This window comes from Pyxicephalus adspersus, chromosome 11, assembly GCF_032062135.1.
Source record: "Pyxicephalus adspersus chromosome 11, UCB_Pads_2.0, whole genome shotgun sequence".
Lineage (NCBI taxonomy): Eukaryota > Metazoa > Chordata > Amphibia > Anura > Pyxicephalidae > Pyxicephalus > Pyxicephalus adspersus.
Window position 1 is genome coordinate 1983534 of NC_092868.1, and position 17241 is coordinate 2000774.

At 39.0% G+C, this 17241-nt stretch overlaps 1 protein-coding gene across 1 annotated transcript; it reads right to left on the bottom strand.

The window, feature by feature from the left end:
* Positions 1-11479: 11479 nt before the first annotated feature.
* On the bottom strand, positions 11480-16777 carry KLHDC7A (kelch domain containing 7A). Its single transcript, XM_072426459.1, has one exon. It carries the CDS (start codon positions 16598-16600, stop codon positions 14105-14107), a length of 2496 nt encoding a protein of 831 aa, XP_072282560.1. The 5' UTR covers positions 16601-16777; the 3' UTR covers positions 11480-14104.
* Between the last annotated feature and the right edge of the window lie 464 nt (positions 16778-17241).

Here is a 17241-nt window from a genome sequence, read left to right on the forward strand (position 1 = left end):
GTTACTTAGACAGTCAAATCTTACTTTACGATTTATACCTTTGAGAGTCATGTATGGTGATCTGGCCGTTTCAAGCATCACCAGCAATGATTCTAGCAATCAGGTCCATATCTCTTGATAGAGTAACTCCCTTTGTATGCCTTTCCCCCATTTCTAATACATCTTTTCTTCTTTGTTTCCAGTACCTCCATTATCCAGAATCTTGATGGGTTTAGGATAGAACACGTTAACAATGAGAATGAAGAGCGGTATGTCATCACAATTTATCTATTTTTATTTTTAAAATTTGCTTGCACATTTCCAACAGTGGTTGTTATTGCAGACACAAAATATATTATTTTAGTGAGGTATTTAGCTCTATATTCAAGTCAGCTCCCTTTACATTACCAGTATTATAATATATTTTATATACAGTGGCCAAGCAGCCTATCTTAGTAATGTGGTGAGGAGAGAATAGCAAGCGTTATTGCCTACCTGTTAGGGACTCAAGATTGCATCAAAAGCCCCAGAAAAAATAAATAAAGGATTCAGCAATAAGCATGAGACTTCTATATAATGACCATGACATAATATTCAGAAATAAGGTGCAGAGGTCTATTTGCTATTCTTTACATTAGATCAAAAAAGAGAGAGAAGCAGATTCGACTCACACTTATTCACAGAGAACAGAATTATCTGGATTCAGTCTAAAATAACACATCCACATTTTCTCCTTTTCATTTCAAATACATTTTGCATACATTATCATTCATCCTTTGGAAAATATGCTTACAGAGAACCTTGACCATGATGATTTTAAAATGTGCTGAACTCTAAAACACAGAAGTGAATGCATCTTTAGAATTTCTCTGATACAATGTAACTTGTGTTAATGATGGGTATTGTGTACAAACACTTAATAATCTATCATAGACGGGAGTCTGATGAATTTCCTGATTCTAAATGAAGCTTCCCAAAAAAGCCAGGTGAGTGAAAACCAATAAACTGAATATGGTGGAATTTCACAACCCATGAATTATATTCAGAGCACAATGACTTGTCGCCAATATTTACTATGATGTGTATTGTGTTCCTCTCGTTTCCTCCTGAGGACTATTTCATATTGTAACAAACTTGCTGACATATATCAAGAATCATCACATCTTCCAGCATTGTCTTAACTGTTTTGTAACGATTGACATTTAGGGATGTTTATGATTTAATTTATCATGCTAAAAAGTGCTGTAGAAATGTATTTGTAAAAGCCGAGCAGCTCAGAGTAGAGCAACACTCTGTGAGAAGGGTCTCATGGGAAGGCCTGATGCAGGTAAGTGAAAATATCACCGGAGCTTTACAAAAGCATCGTTCCTTTTATGAGCTGAGTTGTCATATAGATGCTTTAGTTACTTTGCTGCAAGTTGTTGTATATACCTATTGCCCTTCTTGTCAGCTTGAAACAATTCAAATGCAAAGCTGCCTCCTGAAATACCTGAATGCATATATGCTGAATGTATCTATGAAACCTATAAGCCCCAACTATACCCTTTTTGTGGAATTACCATTCTGTATTTCTCTGTAAAAGAAAAAAAAATACATTGCAAGAATATAAGTACAGAAAATTGATATGTTTGTGTAGACATTCACATTTGTATATTTGGGTACCAGGTAAATACACATGTCTCTCGGTTAATATATAATCAAGTTTCTTAAGTCTTGACTATCTAGGAATTTGTTTGTGCACATTTTGAGCTTTAAACTCCTATAAATGCCTGGGTGTAAAACTTACAAGGTCTTACCTGCAGTTCAATTTGCTGCTCACAAAGTGAAATGTTTCCTCCTGAACTCCTTGCTCTGCCCTTGACACTTTTATTGCTGCAAGGTCAAACGCTGCAACGTATCTGCTCGTTAACTCATGCGTGCAGGAATGTGATCAGCTGGCACCAAAGTATTACTTTGTATGAGAAAAGCCATGTACAAGGATATTTCATTCCGTATGGTTCACTTACAGTGTATAAGTCTCTCCAGCAATGGGTTTTGCCCATTAGCACAGGGTAACCGCAAACCTGCATCTTAAGTCAAAATAAAAAGGTTTTGGTGGCAGTTTTTCAAATGATATGTGAATGATACAAAGCACAATTTTCTGCATCATTGACCAAACAACCACAAGTTCTGAATGATGCAGACTCAGCATCTGCTTAGTCCTTGTTTTAAAACATAATTTGCAATACAGCATACATTGCCTTACGTGCAATCTCTTCCTATTTTGCTCATGCACCAGATCAATTTCACATTTCCCGTTCTGTTTGCTCAGGGTAGTTCTTGATATCTTCACATTTCTGGTGTACAATACTTTGCTGAAATAGCTTTGATCTTTACTAAGTTTTCTTCACACATTACTTGTGAGTTGTACATGATCTCTTCTCCAGTCCAGTGTGCTGAATGTCATTCTTTATCTATCACCATGATAAATATACATATAATTGTATTTCATCCTTGTAAATATGTAAGGTCTAGCTCAACCCTGATTAATAATAAAGCTCATAATCACAACACTAACACTAACAAATCATTTGCATGCAAAGGTCATTGTTGAATTTTTCTTTCTTTTTTTAATACCTGATGATGGAATATTTCCCGAACTAAGAACCAATGTCCTGATTTGGTAATGTCCTCTAAATAGGAAGCAGTAAAGATAAAGGTGTTATTGGTAGCAATTTCTTACATATTTGTAGGTCAGGTCCTGTATTTAGTTTGCTTTCAATTAAATGCTTGTCATAGTCTATCAATGTATTTAATTTGTTGTTTATAAAATACCCAAACTTTGGAGGACACCAATCTAGACAGAAGATCTGGGAACACTTCTTACACTGTAGGTAGGGACCCGTCCTGAGATTTTATTCGATATAATGCTTATAGTGTAAACTCAATAGGCAATCTCAATCATGGATCACTGTCATATCTGTAAAATGTAAAGTTATGAGGCATCTGCTTTGGTGAGCAATTATTAATATTGTGATTGCTGGTTGGATTAGGATGGCCACAAAAAGCCCAAACTTACCTTACAAACTTTAAAGTATTTGCAGTTGCATTCTTCTATAACTTTGTCCTGCTGTGTCCTCTGCTGATCTTTGTCTTGTCTATGGGTTTGCTACTCTTTCCAGATTAATAACACAGCTAGGAGATAGCACTCTGTGAGGATGAAGCACTGTGCCCCTACATTGGGATAATCCTGGGTGATGAATAGGTGAAGTTTGATTGTTGCACCAAGCTCTGTGGCTGAGTGAATTATTTCAGGCCCTCGGGAAGGCTCAGGTGCATTAGGTGTCAACACTCCGGTGAATTCCAGCTTACATTGGAGGTCAGGGGTCACTGTTCACGCTGTGCACTTCGCTTCTGCTAACCAGATTTAAAGTGGTTTTTAGTATCTCTCCATTATCGAGATTAATTGTGCAAATTCTTGCATCAGATTGAAATTTCCGCTAAGATAACTTTCATTAGATGTAAGAAAGCACAGCTGTACGGAATTTCAAATAGGAACTTTGATTTTTAGAACAAAAAGCATTTACTTATACTGAACAGATAAAGGATTGCGATTGACACACTGATGTTTGTTGATTGGAAAACACAAAAATGTTTGCAGGCTAAATGGTGAGCGACATGAGCACATTATGGTTGTACAGCCTGCAAGACAATGTTTTGGATGAATATAGATCGTTGGACTTCTCTGCTTACTTGGGAGTTTCCGTAATTTCTTGCTTTGAGGGTTATAACATCAGTTAGTCAGCCTTAAATCAGCTGTTCCCCTTGTGAATTTGTCTTCTACCGAGAGACATCCAGATTAGGTGATCTTCAGTATAACACTGGAACCAGCCAAGTAAATATCAATGATGTACATTATATGGCCAAAAGTAGACATCTCTTCATATTGTTGTTTTTAGGTGATTCCAGTCACAGCAATTGTTATGTTACAGCAAAGACTTTTTAGACATTTGTGCTCATCTAAACTCTCAACAACAGTTTGTGGAATTCTCTTTGCCATTCCAGCATAACATTGCACGTTGTTTAAATCCAAATTGATAACGATGGTTTAATGTACAGCGCTGCGTAATATGTTCGCGCTATATAAATCCTGTTTAATAATAATAATAATAAAATGGTTGGACCAGTTTTGTGTAGATAAGCCTCTATGGAACCCTCACCTACAACCCTACCATTGGAGATGAAATGCAATGCTCATTGTAAGCCAGGTCTTCTCACCCAACATCAGCACCTGACTTCTCCAATACTGTTTTGTCTGCATAGACATATATTATTTTTAGCAGTGTTGGTGAGGCAAAGATGCTTTCACTTAATGTGTGGATTTCCATGAAATATGTTTTATCTCCACGCACTACCAACAAACCGGATTGCAGTTTAAATGACTGTTTTGTAAGCTGCTGTAGTGGTGCTGAGGGATGTTGATGGACAGGACTTGGCCATACAGACATTATAGAGCAGTGTTTCTTGACCTTTTTAACATGGAGTAACTTTAAGGTCTTCAGGGAACCCCTTCTATAATTACTATGTACTTAGCTCATGGTACATTATTGTGGTGGTCACTGGGAGAAGGCCTCCTACATTGCTGGTCATTGGGAAGAATGTCAATCTTACAAATTAGTCAAAAAGATCATCGGTAACACTAAAACTGACCCGAAAGGTACAAATTGCTTATTGCCCAGGGAAACCCTAGGCTTCTGGATGCCAGTGCTAGTAACCTGACAATCTATCTATAAATACTGCAGCCACATTTATCCATCCGTCCCTCCGCTCCTCTTCTGCTGCCTTTCTTTGTAGTTCTCTTCATTGGTTTCCATTTCACCTTAGAATCAAATTCATCTCATGTGCTTTGCATTCAAATCCCTCTACAGCTCCTCCCCCACCTACCTACCTGATACACAAATCCTCCACAGCTCCTCCCCCACCTACCTATCTGATACACAAATCTTTCCACAGCTCCTCCTCCACCTACCTAGCTGATACACAAATACCTCCACAGCTCCTCCCCCACCTACCTACCTGATACACAAATCCCTCCACAGCTCCTCCCCCACCTACCTACCTACAAATCCCTCCACAGCTCTTGTTCCACTTACCTTTCTGCCCTAGCTGCTCTCTCCGCTCCTCCAATGACCTTCTAATGACTTCCTCACTCAAAACCTCATCACATGCACGGCCCCAAGACTATGCCCCAAATATCAGGATGGTCTTCTTCGTCCTGTTCGGCTTGCTACCACTTTCTGCTCATTTAAAAAAAGGTGTTAAAACTCATTTTTTAAACTTACCTACCCGGCTTCTGTCTTCTAAACCCTCAGTACTTCCCACCATTCCATATCCCCCTCCTATTGTTTCCCCACCTCTTGGATTGTAGGCTATTCTAGGGAGGGTCCTCTCCTCCTTCTGTGTCCTCATTTGTATCCATCTGCAACCCTTGCAACCCTTATTTAATGTACAGAGATGCGTAATATGTTGGTGCTATATAAATACTGATTATGTAGCCATGTTTCGGCATTGGCAAAAGAGTAGAAAGGAGATGAAACATTGACACTGACCATAAAGGTTCCTATTTAATGCCCCCCCTATGGTGCAGCAAGTGTGTGTGGGGGATGGAGGGGTCAGATGGATTTGTGTATATTGCACTGCAAATCTTTAAGAAAAAAGTGTTTGCTGCAAGTTTCTTATATCACTGAATTTAGCTGGAGCTGCTCAATAAATTAACAGCTGTTTAGAACAATTTTGATTTCTCGAAGGTCCTGTTAGTTCAAACCGATGTCTTGGAAGATATTTGGCCTGTAGTATGAAAGTATAAAGGATCTTTTGATAACAAATGGTTATTGATTTCCCCTGGAGTAATAGTTTAGTTATAATGGAGCTGTTACACATTCAGTGATTGATTGGATATAACTTTGTGACTGCTGTGCGGTGTCAGAATTTAGAGAACCTGGTATAAAAATGAGCTTTAGATTGCTGTTGCTCAGCTGGTGTCTCAGGGAGACTCATATGGCCCCGGATTGTTATCTACATTTTTGTTCTTTTTTTGTTAAAAGTATTAGTTTTGTGTGGACTAACAGCTGCAAAGTTTCTAATATTTCCATAATTGGTTCAAAACAAAGTTTTTATTGTGGTTATGTAGATTTGAGCACCCTGACTGGTTCCTTGTGTATTACAAAATAAAGCATTTTCCCCCCATCTTAAATACAGTAATTGAGTGCTAATGTTGATTGGAAATTACAATTTGTTTCATATCCTCATTTGCATTTTGTATAGCCACATAGATTTATATCTGATTAACTTGGCGTCCTAATAATAGATTTCTCAATTTTATCTGGCTGTTTCAGTAATGACCTTCAGGAAATTAGCGGTGGATTATTCATTTTGAAACACATTCTGCAATACCAAGACATTTTAGGGGTTCCAGGAAAGAGTTAATCCTTTTTTTTAATATTTTACAAAGGTTTTATTTGACTTACTTACATTTTGGATGTTGTTGGTGATCAGGTAGAAAAATACCCCCCTAGCCACTCTCTTTGCTCCTCCAATAACCTACTAATGACTTCTTCACTTATAACCTCATCACACGCACGGCTCCAAGACGTTTCTAGAGCTGCCCCGGCTCTCTGGAATGGTCTCCTCAACCTATTCAGTTTGCTCCTACTTGCTGCTCAAGAGCCCTCAAATCCCAATGCTTCAACCTCACCTACCCGTCTTCTTCTGTCTCCTAAACCCTCACTACTCACCCACCATTCTATGACCCCCTCCTATTGTGTGATACTTCCCCCACTTCGCACTTTTTCATTTGATTAACATACACATACACAAATTCTTCTAAAAAAATCATAATTGATATAAACATTAACAGATGAGATAAATATTATATCTTTCCCAAATGTGTACATATACAAATGATACACATTCAGTATCAATTTTAACGCGTTTCGCAGACTCTGCTTCTTCAGGAACCAAAAGACTTATATACAAAGTGAAGTAACAAACCATCTGTTTAAAAGTTCATTTGGAGCATTTGCTGTTAATTTGCTCTGATGTAGGGTAGTAAAAAAACAAATTTCGTAAGGTAATAGTAGGACCTGCAGATGAACCTGGATCTTGCTTCATTTATACAGTGGAGGGGGAAAACAAGGTGCATTCTTCCAATGTCACCCCATTGTTGGACATACCTCTATATCACCAAGTATTGAAACTTATTCTGCCATTCCCCATGTACAATCCAGATATTTTGTGGTGAGCCTATCACCACCCTCACCAATATCCAAATACCTCGCAAAGAAAGTTTTACCTTCAGTTGTAGTGCTGAGTATATTATCACAAAGCCTTCTCTGTGGTTTGGTGGAAGAATACTAATTATCTTGTCAGGAATCTGTTTATCAGCAATTACCATTATATAGACCGAATCCCACAATATACTAGTCTTATGGAACATAAATTTCTATGTTTGCCAGGTAGTGGGGGATGCTCCGTCCGGCTGCGTCATGATACATCCACCAGCATATTCAGCAATCATAATGGAACTATGCCAATCGAATATACTCCAGACTTCACTTTTCCTGATGTGCGGCCTATTTGTTCTTCTCACTTCCGTCATCATCCGACCAGCTACAAGAATGAGAAATTCCCTTCCCCGTAATTGGGGATCACACAGCACAGACAACAAGGTTTAGTGTTTGTGGAATTAAAGTGCAATGTGCAACCCAGAATTTTTTTTAGCTGGGTGAGAATAAGCTGTAGGTATTGTGACCCAACCTTTTAATAACCACCCAAAAACAGCCGGGTGGTTACTGAACAGTGCCAGGTGGTGGACCCAAAGGCCGAGAGAACACTGAAGTGTACCTAAAGTTTTTCTTTTTGTTACTTTTAGATAAAATGAGGAATAATTGGATACCCTGACAAGTTTTAATTGCCATCTCAGGGAAATTGGTAACCATTGGCACAATTTGAAAATTGTGAAACGATGCAAACCTCAAATGTGGTAACTGCATTCTTTTTCTTTTTTCCAATTCATTATCATTTTATGATCAGTGAATAACACAAGTCTTGCCCCTGGTTGGTTACATCAATCATTTTGCTGTATTTGCAAAAAGGGGTCGGGATTGTTGCCCACGCTGAATTACAATCATGTCTGCCTTTGCTCAGAAAAATTACAAATGAATGCGGCCACCAAAATAAAAGACTGGTAAGTGGCAACATATTACATGTTTATGTTTGAGATTTGTTTTAATGTAAAGGTCTTTATCACTCTTAACAAAGAAGCAACACAGAATCGCAATTGTGAGGGATACACAGCAAAGCAAAGCACACAGGAAAGGCTACAAAAGTGCTTTGTTTTGGGTTCAGTAACACTCTCATACTAAGATGTGAAAGGTTTATTATAATAATCACTATATTATTCTGTCCCCTTTGCTGAACTGTGCAGTGCAGGTCTGATTGTCACCCTCGGCCCTCCCCGTTATTAGGTTGTCTCTGTGGCCCCAGCCATACATCCCCCCCACTGCTGTCAATGAGCTGGTGATGGCTAATATCCCCAGTAATGACATCTGTGTCACTGTGCCAGAGCACAAGATTGATTGTGGCTCTACCCAAGATCAATGAATCATTTTACAGTAGAAGAATGCGCCTTCTATCACTCTGAATTATTATTATAGAGTCACAGAGCGCTATATAACACAAATTACGTACTGCGTCCCTCTGCATCGCTCTCATTAGCCAATTTCTGCACCTCCTCTGCTTATTGCCCCTTCTGAACAAATTACACTTCTGCTCCTTCCAATTCTTTCATTTCCTGGTAGTTGTTAGATGCCATTTTATATTCGCATCAAGTAAACTGTAAAGCTGAAAATGCAGAATTATCTTCTCTGCGTTTTCGGTGTGCCAGAGCTCACACATTTTTGCTCATTGATCAGAAAACTTGGACAGTGTATGATAATATTTGCAGATGTTTCAAATAAAAATGAACAGAGTGTATGCAATCTAATGCATTAAAGAAATGTTCATTAAAGATTAAATAGAAACAAAATTTGTACTCACATTCTACAGTCAGGGAGGGTTACATATACTCCTGTATGCCTCTAGTATGCAAGTGTATTTTTTATATTTGTTCTGTAATAAAACTTTCTTTTATAGCAGCAAATTGTATACTTTCTGTTCATTTTTATTCTACATGTCTGCAAGAAGCATTTCAATGCTGTTTAAGTTTAGGTAGCTGACCTGATCTGCTTGTAGGTACGAGTTGGCTACTCTAAGACTACGTACATACGCCGGATGACTCTCGTCCAGGTATCGTTTCAGGGCTGGTATCGGACGAGAATCTGACGTGTGTACTGCAGCTGTCCGACGTTGTTCATGGACATTGTAATCCAAGTGAAGAGGGGAGAGTACAGCGGGGTGCCACTCCGTCGTTCTCCCCTCTCCATAGAGCCGAACGGTGCTGTATGTACTCATTTATGCATCTTTCACTCTTTTGTCATTGGAAAGGATCGTGAAATATCCAAAGTCCAAAAAGTAAAGCCTATGACTTCAGTGACGTGATCAACCTGGTGATTGTAAAAATAACCTGCAGTCTCATTTCTTATTGGCAGATGAAGGTTAATGAATATAGCCATTAGGGCCGGTTTTTGTACAAGTTGCCTTCTTTCTGCCAATATTCAAACTGTTTAGGTTTAGCAGTTGATGGGATGGATGCAGGAATTTGTTCCTTTCTGGGAAATACAATTGCATCTGTTTCACCCCATACCGTTTCCTCACCTTTGTGTTCATTACGTCCTGTCTATGTGCACTTTTCATCTTTCGCTCAGCATTTCACTTTTGAGATTTATAATGTTCTTTTGCACACAGTTTGTACCAGTCTTTCTGTACAGCATGTGAGGGAGATAAGCCTTATGTACTATTTTAAGACACAGCCCAATGTTTTCCCTCTCCCCAGGCTGTGTTCAGAAAGTGTTGTCTATAAATCACAAATCAAGTTTGCCAAAAGCAAATACAGTGAAGCCGCGTCTCTCCCTTTGTACGTTGTGCTGTAAATCAGAGTATTGCAGGTTTGGTATATAAGGACTTATTCCAGGTCCTCCTTGTATTTCGTCACTATTGGAGTAAATACGTCAGGATATGTTGCGGCTGATTTATGAAAATCAAAGCAGGAAAAGTTTTACTTTGCTCAAAGCAATAGGATTCCATCAGTGTTTCTTTGTTCCAGTGCTTGACAGTCTCCAACAGTTCTTGTTTTGCAGACCTCCAGGTGGAAGCACAGCGTGTTAAACCGTAACAGTTTACAAGCTACAGGTGTGATATTAACTCAATACAGAGGAATGAAATTTGTCCTGCAATCTATTACACAATTGTCTTTAATAGAATGGTATCTCTGTGGGAGTAGCCTCCATCAGTCCTACTGCATACTTGCAGACCTATACAATGATATTGCATACTTGTGTCAATGGGGCGATTGCTGCCATGTCACAGGTCTGATAGGGAGCTATTGTTACAGTTACATTTTCACCACAGCCAGGGGTGTAATGGCTTGTTATAAGGATGTGCTCTGACACCTATATTGTGTATTAGGTTATTAATGGTGATAGAATGTCCCAGTGGGTGAATTTAATATAACTGTGCAAATACTGCTGTTATCTCCAGTGTCCTCCTAGGGTGTGCACATTTGTCTCTGTTACCACATCTACATTTACATCACACCTAACTTAGCATGGTTGTTGCAGTATTTTTATTTGCTGAAGCTTTAAAGCAGCCTTTCTCAACTGCTTTACTATGGGGGAACCCTTTAAATAACTTTTAGGTCTTAGGGCACCCCTTCTATAATTCCTATATCTACAGCTCACAGTATATTAGTGTGGTGATCAGTAGGAAGACTTCCTCTTACATTGCTGGCCATTGGGAGGAATGTCACCCTTACAGATAGCCAAAAAGATCATTGGTGTCACCTAGTCTGACCTGAGAGGCACAAACTGCTCATTGTTCAGGAGTTAGCACTCCGACTATTGCTGCACTACGTGCCAGGGTCGAATCTCAGTCAGGACACTGTCTGCATTGAGTTTGCAGGTTCTCCTCGTGTTTGTGTGGGTTTCCTCCGGGTACTCGGGTTTCCTTCCACATTCCAAAAAACATGCAGTGAGGTTAATTGGTTTTCCCCAAAAATTGACCTTAGACTACACTTATGACATATGATGGTAGGGACATTAGATTGTGAGTGACATGACTATGGACTTTGTACAGTGCTGAGTAATATGATGGCGCTATATAAATACTGTGTATTAATATTAATAATAATAATTGCTCAAGGAACCCCTATTAACCTCTGGAGGAACCCTGGTTGAGAAATGTTGTCACTTGGATATTGTTTCAGCAGAAAAAATGCAGCCCTGGTTGGTTATTTGTTTCACAATGTAGTTATATGTTCTTGATTTGAGGTATTTAACAAAAAAAACCCCAACTTAAGTTTAAAGGTGCTTTTTTTTTTTTATTAAACATATTAATGTCAAAGCAATTTTATTCATCAATCATTACTTTTTCATTTTAGATTAAAGGCATTATGATTGGCAAAAGCTATCACAAATGTTGTTTGCGTGCAGTTATGGCATTCTGTGTATCGAAGAACAATTTTCACAAATATTATTTCCTGCATGACTTAGATATTCAAAACCTGCAGTAAAATATCTGACATCTGCTGCAAGAAGATTTTTCCCTATAATAGAGTGATGTCAGGACTGCATGATATTAACGTCATAACTTCTCAAGTCTAAATTAGAAATAGTATTGTGAGGCCAACCAAGCATCTTCAGGACAGTAAAGGCAAGTTCTCACACGTGTCTCATTATCTAATTGGGATTGTTTTTCCTTTAACAGGGAAAAGTGCAATGTGCAAAGTACAATCATTTAGCAGGTTTATCCTTCATTATTGCTGTTAGTGGATGAAAACTGAAATATGCCGAGTTGCTCTGGGTTAGTGCATGTTTGCATCAGTTGGAAAAAGATGCCAGTAAGTTTGGGGAAGTAAAAATGAAGAATGTAAAAGTGATAGATGAATACATGAAGGACAGGACGTTTCTATTAAATGTAGCTGAAGCTCTCAAAATTTGTAATAATATTCCATTTCTCAAGGGTGTAAGGACAGTCTAGTAATGTACAAATGCTCACTTTTTAAAGAGTTTTTTTTTATGGACCATAACCAGTGCTTTATACATGATGGCATACATGTTCAAAGAATGTGTGGCTGATGTAATAAATGGTAATGTTTAAAAAAGGACCTGCCAATGGACATTGCCAAAAGGGTAAAGCAAGAACTAGCGTTGTCTGTGATCTCTCTACAATTGGTATTTCTCTATCACTGGCTTTCTATGACTTGTTTTGCATTGTGTCTGTTGGTGACCAATTTGGCAGGGCAAGGTTTTGCTTCTTGTCCCCCTGATGTTTCATAACCTGAACAGGGCAATATTAAGGAAGCCTCAGGAGAGGTGGAGGAACAGAGATCATGAAAAATCTGAAGCAGAAGCAGGGAGAGCCTTGCATTAAAATCCTTCAGGTATATCTTCCACTCCAGTAAAGGGAACAGTGAGCAGCACAATGCTGATATCACCAAGTCTGTAAACTTGGTGATATATTTATAACTGTAAATCTGGTGTGATGAAAAGTCAGAGGCTGCAGTTTCTTAGTAAACATATAAGAAAACATGAGAGTCTAACGGCACAAGAATTATCTAAAGCAAGAAACCATGTTTTTATATCAAGGTTCTTTCACTCCCCTATATGTTTTATACAAGAATATTATGCATCAGCTGTTTTTAACCTTGTGTGGGTGTCCATTGCTTGGATCTCCTGTTGGCTTCTAGCTTTTACAGAACCTAAATATGGAATTTATTCCTTATAATTTGTGTTTTGGTTTCCCTTTTGAGACTATAATGAAAGCAAATACTTAAGGCTACCGATTATTAGGCTTTGAAAGTGGGATTCCTGGTTAAAATATTCTACCATAAATTCTTGAGAGATACTGGAAGCCAACATGGGATTAGGAATGCCAAAATTGGAATGAAACTGTGAAAAGAATAAGTGACTGTGCACACAACCCAAACAGGTTGCCTAATCCCTGTCAAAACATAAACCCGGACTGTCCCTTTAACATTTATTGACTTAGCATAGCTCTCTGCTTGCAAATACAATTTAAATGTCAAATACACCTGATCTATGTTTACCTATGAGGTGATGCTGCATTTGCTTAGGTTTCGGGTTGTGAGCTGGCAATTCACAGGGAGCTATTTTGCCTGCAACTTGTGGTTATAGTTTAACCCTGCGTGACTGCAAGAATTCTCCCTTTATGAGTTAGGATTAGATTAAGTGTTTTTATATTTAGCGTGAATGTGTCAAGTATTGATAAAACTTGTGTGAGAAAGTGTACACCACATGTAAACGTTTACCTTTGTGTATGTTATTATATGTGTGTTTCTATATATATATATATATATATATATATATATATATATATATATATATATATATATTTATTTATTACATACACACGCACGTGTGTATATATGCACACACACACATTCTGCAGATTGTGATATGGTGAAAAGTATAGGGTGCATATACAGTGAGATATATACGTGTTAAGGTTTAGACAGCTCATTTCAACTTACTCATTGCATTGCAGACATTAAATATACATTTTCCTCCAAAATATAAAGTCACATATTTAACAATCACAGCTGTGATATTACAGACTAATGTAATGCAATTACTTTTGAATATTGTCTTTTACCTGTTAGCCAACTGGATTTATAGGTCCTTTATGAACATGGAATGTACATTTTGGAAAAAGTTTCCATCTTAAAGAAAAAAAAAACTTTAGTGCAGTGTTCAGTGTTAGTTCAATGCTGCAATTTATGCCGTGCATTTGTCAGGAGCTCTCCCATTAAAGACTGTGAATAATTTACATTCTGTGGGTTTTATGTCGTGTACGTGGCATTAGCCTATGTCAGGATCAGACTGTTAATAAGGTTTGATTGACTTGTTTGCTGCATCTTTGATTTCCACTAAACACAAAAGGATAAACAGATTTTGGCCACAGCCGTTTGAACTCAGCAAGTGCCCTTCACTGGCAGCACAAGGACAAAAGGGAAGAGAACTCCTTTTGGTGATGGCACAGTGTGAAGATTTGTATCCATGAATCTGGGCGATATGTCTTCTGCCAGAAAACGCATGTGAAAGTTTCTGCTGATGCAATAAATGTTGTTGTCTATAACTGTGCACTGGAAGGGTGCTGGGTAAGGCATTGCGAACGTGGCACATTCGTACCAAATCCTGGCTCTGATGTTACAGCGATGGACACTGATGCCCATGCTACGATTCAAATCAAACCGATACAGAAAATTGTTGGATGCCACCATCTCTGTTGTTCTGTCTTTGCTGCCGCTAACAAGACTGCTCTTCCAGATTTGTTCCCGTTCCTTATATCTCAATAACATATAACGGAAAGTTCCACCAGTCACAAAAATCTCATCGTCATAGGCAGTAGCCATGTGAGCAACAGCAAAGGTATCATTTGGGAGAGGTGCTATATAAGTCCATCGATTTTGACGTGGGTCATACTTCTCAACTGTGTGTAGACACTCACCCCCAATAGCGTACAGGAAACCATCGAGTGCCACCAGTTTGCAATGAGGCCTAGCTTCATTGAGAGGGCTTATTTCCTTCCAGCTGTCTGTTATTGGATTGTAGCACAGGACACGTCTTGATGGTTTCATTTGCCTTCCCAAACCATCACATCCAAGGGCAACAAAAAGATAATTAAACATAGTTGCCATTGAACTGCCTCTGCTGACAGCTTCAACAGGAATCTTAGATAAAGAATGCCACGTGTCATTGTCATTGTCATAATAACTGAGACTGCTTTGGTTTTGGGATGCAGAAGTAGCTTGAGTATCAATGTCAGCAACAACCACAAAGCGTCTACCCTTCATCCTACCTTCCAGAATTAAGTCTCTCTCAGTAGCATTCAGATAGCCATAAATCGAGGAATTCTGAAGCACTTGTAGGTAGTCATTGCTCATTTTTTTGTAGGCAGCCGCTTTAAGGGTTTCAAGGTTGTGCTTCTTGGCAAAACTGAGAACCTCATAACAGTTCTTCAAATCAATGTGTATATCAAATTCAGACCCCGGGGTCAAAGAAACGTGGAAGGTGCCGGGGTCTGTTTGTATGCTTGGAACGGCTCCAATATTTTGGTCCAATATTTGTGAGGATGAGGTTGAGCTGTTAAAGTTTATTGTCGGACTTTCTATACGTTGTACTTTAGTGGTGTTGTTTGAGGAGTCTTGTAATGGATTTGCTTGATGTGATGTCGTATTGTTTGATATATTTTCAGTGTTTTCTGTACTTGTCTGCATTTCTTCATTTTCCTGCACTATTGGTAGATTGGTTTGTATATAAAGAAGTTTTGACTGTGGGGTGCAGACCTTGGCTTCTGAGATCCTAATCTCAGGAATTGACTGGGATGTGATGGAGAAGTTAGAAATGGACCTGATCTGCTTCACGTCTCCACCAATGTCTGCATTCTCATCTTTTGTGTTACTTTCACTGGTAAGATGCTGTTTTTGTAATATCTTTCCTTGATTTGAGTTGTCACCTTTGGTTTCCTCTTCTGTGTTCTCCACAAGGTCAGTAAGACTTGTATGTGTTTCTTTTCCTTCCTTTGATGCTGGTATATTTGATGTTATAATAGAAAGTGAGGATTTGGAAGAGTTGTTCCCAGTTGTAGAAGTGTTCACTTCTGTGACGGATTGGGATGTAGTGTGATAGTCATAAATTTTACCTCTAAGGCCTCCCGGTGTCTGAAATGGATTTCCATCTTCTGCAATGATGCTCTCTTGCATTTGGACCTCAGCTGTAGAACAGAACCTGTGCAGTTCTTGCTTTCTTTCATTTTGGTGACTTAAGGATAAGTCAATAGAGCTGAGTATTGTAATGTTTTTGGTGATTGGATCTGAATGATCTTTCACCGATTCTGACTTTTCCAGCATTTCTCTGCCTTCTGGATCCTCTCTGGAGTGCGCGCCTTCTTTTTTGTTGATATTTTCCTTTCCATCGCACACATCCTTTTGGCGAGTCGTGTCATCTTCATGACGACGGTGGCTTTGCAGGGGATCAGCATTGTTGTGCAACAGTTCTGTAACTTCTCTGCAATAATCATTTTGGTCTTTACAGATAACATCAACAGTTTCAAATCCTTCCTGAGCCGTGACACGAACTTCATGTGTACCAAGCGAGGAATCCGCAAGGTGCTTTCTTCCAGGATCTGTGACTAAGCCATTCTGCAGGTTACTGTTTACACGTCTGAATCTCAGATTACTGCTTTCATCAGCTGTGTAATCTCGCTGGGGGCTATCCACCACATCGCCTTCTGCACTTCTGGGACCAGGATCATGTTTGTCCGACTGTTCAGATCTTTCAAGTGCACGAAACTTATAGAATCTATAAGCCAAACCCAAAAAAAAGAGGGCAGCTGCCGACAGAACAACTTTCCCCATCAGCTGCATGTCGAAGTGCCAGACTCTGTTCTCACACACTATGTTAATCATTATTCTATATGAAGTTAGAGTTGAAGAATGTCAGGAATCCATGTAATTATTCTGCTCGTTGAAAACCAGTTGGTTCTGCTCTAGAGGAGCCTGCCGTAGTTTCTGTGCCACGGTGCGGTCAGTGACAAGGTGAGCTTAGGCAGCCCAGAATCCAGAAATACTGCCTGCTTGCTCCATAGCTCTCTACCATCTGCTCTGCACAAACTTTGCATATTTAAGCAACATAGGAAGGGCAGGAAAACAAATACCCATGGAAACAATACATCACCCAGCTACTGTTTGCTAAGCAAATAGGAGTCCTGTTCGCAATATATTTATATCAGTCAACAATAGCTGGACAGCTCAGCTTCTGTGTAGAGGTAAATAGAATGCTGTAAAAAGATACATCCTGCTTCGCAAAACAATAACTAGAGTATAGGACAGGACCACAATCCCCGGGATGTGAAGTCATTCTTTACTGTAACACAGAAAAATTACATAAACCTTGTGGACCCCTTAAATGTGTTCTTAATAATTACAATTTGTTATGCAATGAAGAATGCAGATATTTTAGAGGGCCCTGGTGCTGTCCAGTATGTTGTGGAATGCACTACCTGCAAGGACCAGGAGCAGCTTTACTTTTGATGACAGGTAACCCCCAC